Here is a 12,948-nt window from a genome sequence, read left to right as displayed (position 1 = left end):
TTAATTAATTAGTTATCTCGAGAAAACGATCTTTGTTATGTCGAGATAACGAGATAATAAGTCGTTATCACGATATAACAGTGCATAAATAAAAAAAAATCCATGGTCGTTCTCGGCTTCCGTAATAACACATTATATAAAAATGCATCTATTAAATTTGACAGCATTAGACACCATCCCCTCTAGATACGCCCCTGGTTAATGGTGCTAACTGCTAGCAGGTGAAATGACTCTTTGAATTATCAGAATTAAATGCATTACATCCAATAACAAGTCTTAAAAAAACATTCATGTGTGCGGGGAACCAGCAGGCTCAGCTAAAAAGGGACTCAGTCTTTAGTCTTTCAGCCTGCTCTGCATGTGCCATGAGCATTTTTTAAATAAAATTCACACTTTTTAGACTATATTTAAGACACTCAAGCACAAAACCTAGTTGTCTAATAATCGTATTATCTTCTGTTGTGATATATTGTTATAAAGACATAATAAAACACAAATACCAACACATCACATGACCAGCTGATCCCGGTACAGTGTGGGAGAACTGACCTAATTGGTGCTGCTGTTTAAGCTCTGTCACTCCTTCACGCCATACGTTAGATTATAAAACTGGTTGAGATATTTACTACAATGTAGACACAAATTATAAGACATCCCCACTCCCTGTGTAGACATAAAGTTAAAAGACAAAACTTCCTTGTTGCTGGAATGCATGTCAATAAAATAATATGAGACATTATAAAATAAAAATGGTTTGTTGTGGGAAAAAGTTGTGAACCCTTTCATCAAAGTTGTGACAAACTGAACACACTGCTTCATCCCTGAGTCACATGTAAATGCTCGCTAATTGCTGAACTTAAGTACAAAAACACTGGTATGCAAGTGTCACAGTTCTCTAAATATTGCATGTCTCCATTTTGTTTTACTTCGACCTACTGATGAGTTGCCAAAGCATCAAATATAGCAGAATGAACCTGTCTCAGCCCAAATGACGCGGACTAAATTTGGGTAAACTTTTTCAGATGTAACTAACAATTATTCCTGAACAAATAAGCTTTGAATGTAGCACTTGAAGCAATGTACTTGCTTTGAATAAAAACATCAATTAAAAAACATATGTGCAGCTAAGCGGCACCTTTGCTTGCAGCCCTAAGAAACTGTCACTGTTATAATGCAAGTAACACTGCACCTGCTCTGTTTGCAGCTGTTTCTCCACCACTTTAGGGATCATGGCATAACGTTCAGGCATCCAGGGCAGCGAGACATTCACAAACTCCATGTCTTTGGTCTGGAATACATTCCTTATTCCTGGAGAAGGGACATATGTATGTTATTTTCACTTTTCAATTATTGTGCCTGTGCAACCATAAAAGTTTGTGTTTTTCAATTAATATTTTAAAAATTATATCTCGACACACACCTAAAACATCAAGGTCCACTTTGAAGTTAAGAAAATGGGTGTGGATATTTCCGGTGACTTTTTCTGCGACTTGGTGACCGAATGGAAAGCTGTTGGACAGTGTGAAGGAGGAGGCAATGTAGCCGGAGGCATGCACCTTGGCCTCCACTGAGCCGCTCTGGTAGAAAATGAAATCCCACATGTAGTCATAGTTTCCTATAGCTGTGATCGTCCTGAACACTAAGGCACTGTTTGCTAGTCCTCCATAACTCCTGTAGAAGTCCTCTGAGAAGTGCCTACGTAGAGGGTGGCCCATGTCATGCTCAAAGATGCAAATTGAGTTTCTGAGCTGGCGTGGAATACCAGTGTCCAGGAAATGGAAAGTGTCTATAAAGGTGGCTGAATACGGGCAGTCGACCCCCCTGACCAACTCATACGCAAACCGACCAATGCCCAAGCTGCCATCCAGGAACTTGGTGAGCATGGTATTTGGGGTGGCGGACCCATAGACTGACATGGCTTCCTGAACGCTTAGCTCATAGATGATCCTGTCCCCTCTGAAGCGAACGTCAAAAACTCTCATGCCTCTAAGCGCGCTCAGACCGAAGGCAAAGCTCCAGTCAAGGTATACAATGTGATTTTTCTTCAAACTGAATCTCTTGCCTTGTACATAAAACTGCTGGGGTCCAAAACCCGTGGGTTTCTGCTTGGGTTTCAGTGATGCGTAATTTGGCACAGGTTTGTAGAAGACTTTTGACACAGTTCCTGCCTCATATTGCTGTTTTAGTTCTGTGGGACTGTCAAAGTACTGGCCGTTATAAAAAATTTTGATCACACGCCAGGACAGAAAATTGGTGCTTTGGTGGTCGATTAAGATCTCAAAGCCCACTGGGTGGATGTAGAAGCCCTCCTCATTTCGACATAGTGAAAACCAGGTCTGTCTGTCCCCTGACTTGACTCCTCTGGGCATGCTGTCATAGAAAGGAGGGTATCCAGATGCATCTATACCAAAACTGTCATTCAGCAGCGTACTGAGGGGCTTAAGTACATCCTGCAGAAATTTTGCTATAAGAATGTGCTCCCCAAAATATACCGGACGTGCAGTCAGTGGAAGATCCCTTTTATATCTCTCAGTGGTGACATCGTGGTGGTAGGTTGCGTTGGGGAGAGGGCCCACTATATACTCTTTTATGTGGTTCTTACTTCCATAAAAAACCACCACAGTCGCCTCTCTTGCTGGTTTTGGTCCGTTGGCATCTAGATGATGCAAAACATCCTGTTTTTTTGGCAGGGACAGGTCAATCAGATACAGGTAGTCAGCTGAAGGAGGTGAAGCCGGATCAAAAGAGAGGCCTGGGATCTTGGACATGTAGTCCCGCACCTGTAGAAACTCTTCCAACGAGAGGTCAGCAAAGACGTCACTGCGCTCATTGTGCACCGCAGTTTGGCTCGAGTTAACCTGTTGAGCAGGGCACTGTGGAGTGTGTTGAGTGTTGAGCCATATCAAGACGCAGTTACCTATCAATGAGGCAACAGCTGCAAGAACCAGAACGCATTTGAGGATAATCCAAACAGTTCGAGAAACCATTTTGCTGCAGATGTACAACAATTATAGTTGAGGAGAAAGATTTTAGCTGTTTAAGGAGGCTGTGTAAAGGGGCAAGGCCAGTGATTTCAAAGACTGCTTTTACAACCTGTGAGGTGTTTCCTTTGATAAGAGACAGATAACAGAGTACCCATGTATAAAGTTGCTGTGATGAATATTGGGTAGGACATGAAACAACAATTTATACAATAGGTAGCAAGAACCTTGGGATTCAGGTATGCATTTTCTGAATGTTTAAGCACTAAACTACAAGGCGCCATACTTGAGTCATTTTAGAAAAACGTTCAAAATCTGGGTTATAGTTTTAGTCTGGAGTCTTCCTAACTAGGCTAGCAATGGAATCAAATCACAGACATGCCAGCATGGCTGATGGCTTTTATTGAACAGCATGGCTCAGTTATAAATCTATTCTTTGATGAATAAATAACTGGGGTTGGTCCACAAATGAAAGTCTGAAATGCTGTGACAAAATTATATGGGTAGAGATAATCAGTTATGAATGCCGAAAGATCATAAAATTTAACAGCAACATTCAAGTAATTCTTTTGTTCCAAGTTAAGATTCTTATCATTAAAAACTGCTTGTGTGGCATTCAAAAGTTCAAAAGGCCAATTGACTCATCGCCCAATGCAATCACAATCTACTATGTGTGCAAGAGCTTTGTTTTATTATAAACCAATACATACTAGCCAACAACTTCAACCAGGTGCTGAGATTGTCAGATGTTGTCATAACACCTGCTGATATACAGTATGTAAAGCCTCCCTATGAGCTGTAGGTGAAACTCATTCACGATAAGCTAGGCGCACACCTATATATTGTTTGCAGTCACATTGAATGCAGAAATTCACAATGAGGCAGGGAGTCAAATGCAGAATATGAGACGGACAGAAGAAAGCCCATACTGTGCTCTTTATTGTTAATCATTGTGTAGTCCAAGTCAAAACATGTGAAATCTGGAACCTACTGAAACCTATTTTGTGGTCACAGTTTCCTCCACAGACCACATAATCCTAAAAAAAAAGGAATTTGTGGCAAGAAATTCCCTCAAGGCATTCCTGAGAAATCGCATTCACAAGAATGAGACGGACGTACTGGCCTGAAAACATATTGCCTCTGGCCACGGCTATCAAAGGTGTGGAGGCATGAAAAATGGTAATTAATCATCATTACAATTTCTACAAAGCTAAAAATACAAGGACAAATTCCACTGCTAGAAAACAATGATTTTATCTTGTAAAATAATGATTCCCAGAAAGAAAGGGAGGTTCACTGTGTGGTAGTGTGTGGTAATTTGATAAGATAGATACTAGATGCCAGTAAATCCCACACACTGGTCCTTTAAGGCCCTGTGTTGTAGAGGGTTTTAACAATCTAGTTTTGATACCTTTTGATAGTTTCACTTGATGTAATGCTTACACAGTGCATATTCCCAAATATATCGAAGTGCAATCATATAATAGCAAAATATCACAAGCTAACTTGGGTATATGGGGGGAGTGGGACAGGCCCATGATACAGACTGGAAGGATGAATGAAGCCGTGCAGACTTTTGGCCATCTGTTTTTTAATGTTTGTATGACAGTGGTGTACATTCAAGTGCATTTTTGATCAACAGGATGTAGTTCTGACAAACATGCTGACAGCACAGTTAATGCCTCCCTTTCCCACAATGCCAGGCCTGCCCTGGCAAATTAACTTTCTGCCAAGTACATGATGCTTTTGGATTTTTTCCAGATGTGATGGTTAATAACAACCAAGACCAATTGCTGCCACGTGAAAAGCATGTTCATCATGCAATTCATCAAGGCTCTGACATGGTTCATGTGAAGTCTGTGCTTTTGTGTCAACACACATGGTTTATACTGTCGTCTTGATAATCAGACAGTATTACTAGTTATAGATGGTTCTGCAATGTGATGCCACTTAATCCTACTGGTCCTTTAATCCCAAAAGTTTAAAAAATAAACTTTGACTACTCGGCTATGGATCAGAGCAGAATCCAGCATGACATACCGGTGTTTACTCCTCCAGACACTCCAGCTCTGCCCCTGCTATCTCTTCCAAGGGCCCCAGCCAGGAACTCTGGCACTAGCAGCTGTGGCATAACGTCATAGCTGTTATCTCTTCACATTCTGTTAGAAATGTTAGTTCATTTTTCAAATGTTTAAACATTAATGAATGATAATTCTGGCCAAATTTTACACATTGCTCCTTTTATACAGTAATCAGATGCCCATGACTGAAACAGTTCTTGGTGGCGTGACTAACCCGCTAACAACCTCATTCCACTAGTTGAATATTATACAGCATCTTGTCAAATACTTGATCGTCATTATGAATGTGCTTGCACTATGCAGTTGCATAAACAAGGACACAGTATAAACAATCAGCATTACCAGAAAGAGAGGTCAATCCCACTTCGTCTCTCTGTCTGGACTCCGGAGAGTGTCCAGATTTTGCATGTCAGACTTTGATCTGATTGAACTTTGCACAAAGCAAAGGCTGGGTCTGACAGTAATACTTCTTGGAGAAATGTCCTCATAGAAATGAATGCTGAGTAAAATCGGGTGTGACCGCAGCCACGGTTTAACTTAACCCTAAATTCTGCTACCTCCCTCCCTCCCAGTAAATGTAAAAAATGCCACAGTGTGGTGACGATAGCTGCCATGATGTACGTCACCTGTCTCCAGATCAGTCAATAGTTAAATTCAATTGCAATAGTCAGTTTCAACTGGGTTTCCACCGTGGACAAATGGTTAATGAGACTGGAGCATGCTCCGAAAAGGTGACCCTTTAAATGTCAGTGTCAAGAACAATCTAGTGTCTAACAAAGAGTGTGACAGAAGAACCTAGTCAATTCTTGAGTAGGAATTATGTGTATTTGAATAGATTGTATACTCTTCTAATAATCTCTTTTTTCAGCTGGTAAAGGGTGACCAGAGAGGTCTACTGAGGCATTGCTTACTAAATTAAAATCGCTCATCAAGTGGGCTAAAAAAAAATGTTTTCTTCATGTCAAGATCAAGAATCCTTCTTTAGGAATCGAGTTGCTTATTGATTAATTGTGCAGTCCATCTCTGTATATTAGGCTAATTGCTACACTACAGTGGAAGAACTACAGCTGTTTTCTGAAGCACTGAGGAAAGCTGTCTGTATCCTTTTTGAGAAGTAGGTCCCTTGACAGTTTCAGGCCAACCAGTGGAGAATTGAGTGGAGTTGAAGTTTTAAATTTCATTTCATGGACAGTGGTGTGTCCATAAAGTTTCAGAGGCAGGGGCAAAATCTGAACAAAGCGAACCTTCTCTGGGTCAGCAACACAGAGCAAAGAAAAGAAAACCAGGAAAACCATTTAAAAACAGATGGTAAATCCTGGGAGAGGTACAGGATCTAACTCCAGATAACCCAGACAGGAAGGGAAACCAGCAGGAACCTCTGAGCTTCAGTCCCTGCAGAGAAGCAGATGGGGGGCAGGCAATGTAGGTGCTCTTTTTAACACCAGCGTGCAATCGGGGTACTTATGGGAAAATAGTCTGAGGTCAGGTCCCAGAGTATTGGAGAGGTTATGTGCCAGAAAGCATGTCAGTAACTGCAAAATAAGGCCAAAACCAAATACAGAGGAGGAGCCCACAACTCTGCACATCTGTAGCTGATTGTGTGTATGTGTGAGTAAGACTTTATGTCACTATGTCATTTGTATAGCTTTCTCTGGCTCACTATGGATCCAGATGGCTGGGGTTTTACATATAGAAAAGTGAGCACCATTCATGTTACAGGATCATGAATTGTTTTGTGATTATAAACTCCCAAATTATCACATACTCCAAAATGAAAGCTAAGAACTGTAGGTCAGTGCTGTTTGAACCACAGCTGTTTTGTGTTTACGTTGGTTTGTAAGGGTTCTGAGGAAGAGCTTCAGAGTCACTGTTTCTGGGTTACCTGATATTCTCGATTTCAATCAGGATCATATTGTTGAAGGAGTGAAGTTTATGCAGTTGTTGTTCTCATTTGTTTTATGTTTTAATATTAGAAAGCAATGATAGAAAAAACAAAAACACAAGGAGGATTGTGAGGAATATTGTCATATTATTATATTATATTCTTTCTGATAAAAGATGCCGAGTAGCCCGCAATTACTTTTTATTTGAACCTTTTTATGATGCTCTCTTTTATATATTCTTATCATGCTTTTATCTTAGTTATTTATTAGTCTTCATGTTCTCTTTTCCATCAGAAAGAGAGAGGTTTGAAAGTATTAGTATAAGAATGTTTTGAGAATGTTTAACATATTAATCTATATAATCCTTTTTTATAACTTTGATAATTTATCTTTTTACTTGGTTTTGTTTATGGTTTATTCACGTTTTCATTATTATTTTATTACTCATGTATGCTCAACCTAAGTATGCCTTATTCATTTTATGAGCATTTAACCCTATCATATAACCATTTTATTTGTTTGTTGTAATCTATGTTACTATACATTCATATGTGATTCAAGTATATCAAGTATGTTGCCTATTAAATGAGATAAGTTTTTGTTTTTGTGATTGTAACCGGCTCTGAAGCCATCTAAAATGGCTGGCGAAGACCAGTGTTAACATTAATCTGAAATGGCTGACAAGTAACATCTTCAGCTAACACCTTTAGTATGACCACAAAACTGCACCCAGAAAGCTAAAGATAGAACAGCTCTAGCCTGTGGAACTGTGAAGGTGCATCCTGTACTGTGTGTGTGTGGGGGGGGGTCAACCACAGAACAAGGAGTGAAGAGTGGTCTTCAACCACAATACGAGGAGTGGAACATGGTCTGCAACCACAGTACCAGCAGTGGTAAGCTGTATAAGTGGAAAGCACTCCATAAAGGGAAGCATACTCATACGCAAACTTGAGCATGTTTATGTTTTTTTTTTTTCTCTGTTCCTGTCAGAGGCTTAGACCACCACGGTGCTCAAGTGTGGCGTACAGGGTCGATTCCTGGCATTTTTGCAGACTTAGAAAATTACTGACAAGAAACAGTTTTACACTGGGCAGTGAGAATTGAAAGTTTCATTTAACAGTGAGAACTGTGGTCAGTCAGTTTACATATTTTTAATTATTAAATCGTGCATGAAAATTTAGACCCGATCTTAAACTTAAAATTTTAAACAAGCCTATTTGGTAGAACTGAACAAAGCCGGTTCAATTTGTAAATTTTTATTTATTTTTTATTTTTTACCTTTTATTTATTATTTGCTTTGTGAAATCAAACATATTACTTGAGCCCCTGTCAAGTGTTTTTAATTCTCAGAAGGACGTCCCGGAAACATTTCTTAAAAAGAGGACATTCAGTACGGTAGAGTTGCAACATTGGCACAATGACTGTCTCAACAAGTTTTTAAAGCTTAAAGATTAATTGCTGTGAGTGCACAATAATAACTGAGGTTAATTCAGGTGAAGAGAAACTATAAAGGAAGGAATCTCTGTCTGTCTTTAAGTCTCCTTCGATTTTCATGACAACCGTTCATCCGATAGGTCATGTGCTCGTACAGATGTTTGCAGCACATGCAGTCGTGTCTCTCTGACAGACTGAAGCTGAGCTGTGGAAGTCTGCTGAGACCATGGGAGAGCCCAGTCACATGTGCTATTAACCATCTGAAAAAGTCAACATATTACCTAAATATTAGTCCCAATGTCTCTAAAGGATACAACTAAATGGCCACAGTCTGTCTCACTGTTATAATGACTGATCGCTGTTCTCTTTTGCTTTCCTGTTAGCTACGGCTATACTTTAAGTGTAGAATATTTGACGTGAGGCAGCAGCAACACATCTTCGTATTTCTTCCAGAACTACCAAATGTCTGACTGCACACCACTGAGTCCACTGTTACCTGAGCCAAAGCTGTGAAGCATGTCAGTGCTGCCCTCTAGTGTCAAACGTAGAGACTGCAAAAACAGCCTCCATTCAACAAAACATTTCACTACAGAACGGAGTAAACACTAGTGAGAAGAGCCAGTGAGAATCAAGCATTAGTAGTAGTGATGTGCTGACCTGTACTGGTCTGAAATGATCTGTTAAAATGGGTGAATGCGGCAAATTTAACCGAGTTGATTGACAATTACACTTAAAATTAGAATAATAAAATATATCAGAGCCCGTCTGTACAATATTTCTTGTTAATATCAGTATATTTTAAGTGTAAATGGCATTTAGGATGGGCCAGCATATTGCAAGAACTATTTTCATATTTTTCTTAAAGTTGTATAAGTTGTTTTTGATATTGAGGTCAGAGATTTTATTTTAAAATAATACAGTGTACAATGTACAGATGCTAGTGTGTTTAGGCTAGCAAAAGTGCTATATAAGCTCAATTTAAGGCAGTTCTGTTCTTCTGATATTAAAGGTATGGCATAGCAGTATGACATAAAGTGTGTTTTGCAATAACTGCAATATACAAGGTTAAAGCTGCATTATGTGACATAAAAATAGAATATTTCATTTTAAGTTAAATATACTTACTTATGGAACTCTATCAGAGGTTGACACTAAGCTAAAAAGTTAAAAAGGTGATATTTCATGATTGGAATATAAATTGTGTTTAGTTCAATTAAATATTGATAGTGCAATATGTCATCAGAATTTGAAAAAATTGTATTATTTTTATTTTTGTTTCCTTTTATAGCTCTTAAAGTGTGTTTAAAGTACGTGCACAGTTTTAATGGAGCTACAGTGTTGTCTTATTTGCTCATCAATTAACAAATCGTGAACCATCAGTTATAGAGTCAGTGTCGGGTAAAAATGTTCAAACCCGGGGCAGAAAAAGGTCTGGAAATCTCTTGACAGAATTGCTAAAGTAAAGTTTGGCAATGAATTGGAATAAATAAAGTTCCAGTACTAGCAAAAGAAAGAAATTCAAGCTAAGCTAAGAAAACGAGCAGATAGAAAGAATGTATTTTAATGCAACTGTAGAGTTCAGGTCTGCTCATTTTAAAGGAGACAATAGGCTCAAATACTACACTACACTACTACTACTATCACTCAGTACATTAACTAAGTACATTTTTATACATGATCTCAACTGTGATAGATTAATTTAGCTTGCGCAGATCTGAGAAATGTGTCAGCTAAATAAAGGCAACCCATATCTCACATGCACAGACACACACACAGGAAGTGACATGCAATTTAAAATCCTACAATAAACTCAGGAGGTGAAAACAGAAACTGTTTCACCTTGTTTCATTTTCATTACATGCTGTGGGTTCTGACGCAGGACCCCACCAAACTGTTAGGCTGCTGGTAGTTACACATTTCCTCTGGAATGTTACGCAGCACAAACCTGCAACACTTTCTTGATGATTAACTGTGAGAGTCAAGGAGGCCTTGAATTAAAGGGTCATTACTCTGTGAACCTCTGAATAACTGGGCGGCATACCTCTGTCCCATCTCTCATTTATTGACGTGACACTTGTCAGTATGGAGTCAGGAGTCCAGGTTGTGCTGAGGTCCACATGGACCCTTAACTGCCCACTCGCCTGTAATGCGACTAATGAGCTCAACAGCTCTGCATCGACATCTGTCTGAGCAACAGAGGCAGAGATACCCTGGCTTTTAGTCCCAAGTAGGGGTCAAGGTCCAAAAAACACTGGAAATCTTGTAAGATGTTTGATTCTTTGAACTGCTGCTTTGTTGGACTGCTGAAACTATATATATCAGAGAAAATGTAAGTTGGAGGTATGTGGAAATCAACATAAAATAAAATTTTAAACATTTAAAAAAAAATAAAAAAACAGGGGACACAAAAGGGCATATAGGCAACACATGAATAAAATATATAACCAAATTACGATAAATTAATATGTTATATGAGCAAAATTGTACATGAGAAAAGGAAATTGGAGTCAGACAGCTGATCTGTAGGTTTTTTCTGACAAATAACAAATAATGGGATAGATTTGTTAAAGCTAATAAGTAGGTTATTTTTATAAAATAATATTTTTTTTTTTGTCATTTTTGCTCAAACTTATCAGGATATTGTAAAAAATATACAATACAATAATGACAAAAAGTAGTTTTTATAAAAGTGACCCACTGCAGCTTTAAGTTACCACGGTGGCTTTAGATTCATGTCATGGTCTCTGACACCAGCCGGCAGTCCGTAACAGACTGACTGAAACCCTCAAACTGCTTTCAGCATCCACGTTATTCACGAGTCCACGAGAGGAGAAAAAGGCCCGAGACATTGACGGCAGAGCACGTGCACACAGCCACGTCCGGTCACGTCAGTCGGCGGTGACGCACCCACGCGCCCAACTCTAACATGTTTCTACTCGGACGCCTTAAAGTCAGGGACAGTAGGTTTGCACCACAGTGTACAGGAGCAGGACTCGACTTTACTTCACTTTCGATGTGTGTTTCCTGGACTTTGCGGGTTTCATCGCCTCGTGGAGGACAGTTCGTTCGGAGACCCACTTTTACATGAGTCATATTTCAGCTTTCAAGTTCATTTAAGAGTTTTTGAGAACTATGGCCTGTGAAGGAAACGGTATGTCAGGTAAGCTCGATAACACCCATTTAATGAGCATTGTGTCATATAACGGTGACAGCATTTACACTGCTTATGTTATATAACGCTGTATTTTAACGCGTGTGCACTGATTCATAATGTTGGTTTTATTCCTCCACAGATGAGAGGATAGGGGAGGCCCTGATCAAAGAGTGAGTTTCCTGTTTAAGTTGTTTTACACACTGCATTGAAGATATAAGTTGAAGACAAAAATGACTAACTTTAGACAGAATTGATGATAAAAGCAAACCGGCCAAAAGAAACTAGGAAATAGCCTATCACTGTTTTAAAATGAAGACTTGGTGTCCTAGAAATGAGGGCTGCAGCCAACTCATATCACCATTATCTATTAATACCAGTTAATTCATATTTCTGTCTTAATCATCCCGCAGGTAAGTTTTCATGTTGTAACTTAGCTTTTCCCACTAAGTTATAACCTATTAAAAACCACATTATTAACTGGGTTAATAATCAACCGGTAATAATGAAACTGGCCTAAAGCAGGTCATTTCCTCAGGCCAGTATATCTAACATCCACAGCTGAACACAGGGATAAAAGCCTGAAGACAACTCTTTGTTTACCTGAAGGCTTTGCTGCAGGTTTGTAACTGACAAACAACCAAACTCTGCACCGCCAGATTCCTTCTTCTTTCAGGAGTTTCAGTTTTAGTTTCATGTTCCAGTGAACGCTGTGTGTTACGATAAACGGATACCCATCATAAACAATGGGTTGTAACTGCTGTCATGTGACTCATGTGCCATAGGAAGATAAGAAATAGAGAACGTGACTGAAGTGTGTAATCCTTTTGATTGTTTCCCGTAATCTTAAACATGGCAGTATGCACCAGAATCAGCCGCGCCATCTTTTAGTGCATATCTATTGTTCCATCAGCAGAGCTTTTTCCACTGCAGGAGAAAGGTTGAGCACAACATCCTGTCAGTGGTAGCCTTAAAAACCACAGTCTGGTTGTTTGACTGCATTCTTTTAGTATCCTTTGGGTTCTGGGAAGGCATCTCACGTCAACAATATCATGTCAGGGGGAAACTTTCCAAACCCGGGCCAGAAAAAGATCTGGAAGTCCTGTTTACATTTGTTAAAAATCTGGGGACTTTGCACTCACAGAGCTGGATTTGTTATGGGACCTTAGATTTCTTCTGTTCGGACTATTCCTGATGCTTTTTTGAAACTATTTTAGAGGAGCTCCCACATGCTCCCACATTCTGGCATGTTTGACACAGCACATGTGATATACATATATATATATATATATCACAACAGTCCTTCCAGAAAAATGCGTAGTTTTTTTGTGATTGTTGCGGGCAAAAATCCTTGATTATGCGGCACGTTTTCTTAAAAAATGCGATGGAATATGCGGGATATTTATGCAATTTTATGC

At 39.3% G+C, this 12,948-nt stretch overlaps 2 protein-coding genes across 3 annotated transcripts in view; one reads left to right on the top strand and one right to left on the bottom strand.

Annotated features, from left to right (window-relative positions):
• Positions 1–1,189: 1,189 nt before the first annotated feature.
• On the bottom strand, positions 1,190–2,987 carry LOC118323440 (primary amine oxidase, liver isozyme-like; the record flags this gene model as incomplete). Its single annotated transcript, XM_035655405.1, is given in 2 exon segments — positions 1,190–1,308; positions 1,421–2,987. Coding segments are annotated over 2 exon segments (1,686 nt in total), but the record flags the coding sequence as incomplete, so codon positions are not given.
• Positions 2,988–11,306: 8,319 nt separating this feature from the next.
• LOC118323472 (apoptosis regulator BAX-like) overlaps positions 11,307–12,948 on the top strand; it is a 10,166-nt gene continuing 8,524 nt past the window's right edge. Inside the window, exons 1-2 of one of the 2 annotated variants that reach the window (XM_035655445.1) lie at positions 11,307–11,530; positions 11,673–11,703. In XM_035655445.1, coding sequence (XP_035511338.1) covers positions 11,512–11,530; positions 11,673–11,703 — 50 coding nt within the window. In that variant the 5' untranslated portion in view covers positions 11,307–11,511. Of the gene's footprint in view, positions 11,540–11,672; positions 11,704–12,948 lie in introns of both variants that reach the window. The other variant, XM_035655444.1, reaches the window with a different exon arrangement.

Source organism: Morone saxatilis, unplaced genomic scaffold (assembly GCF_004916995.1).
Source record: "Morone saxatilis isolate NCDOM2014 unplaced genomic scaffold, NCSU_SB_2.0 Contig14, whole genome shotgun sequence".
NCBI lineage: Eukaryota > Metazoa > Chordata > Actinopteri > Moronidae > Morone > Morone saxatilis.
Note: the sequence above shows the minus strand (reverse complement) of the source record. Positions and strands in the feature narration are given on the sequence as shown.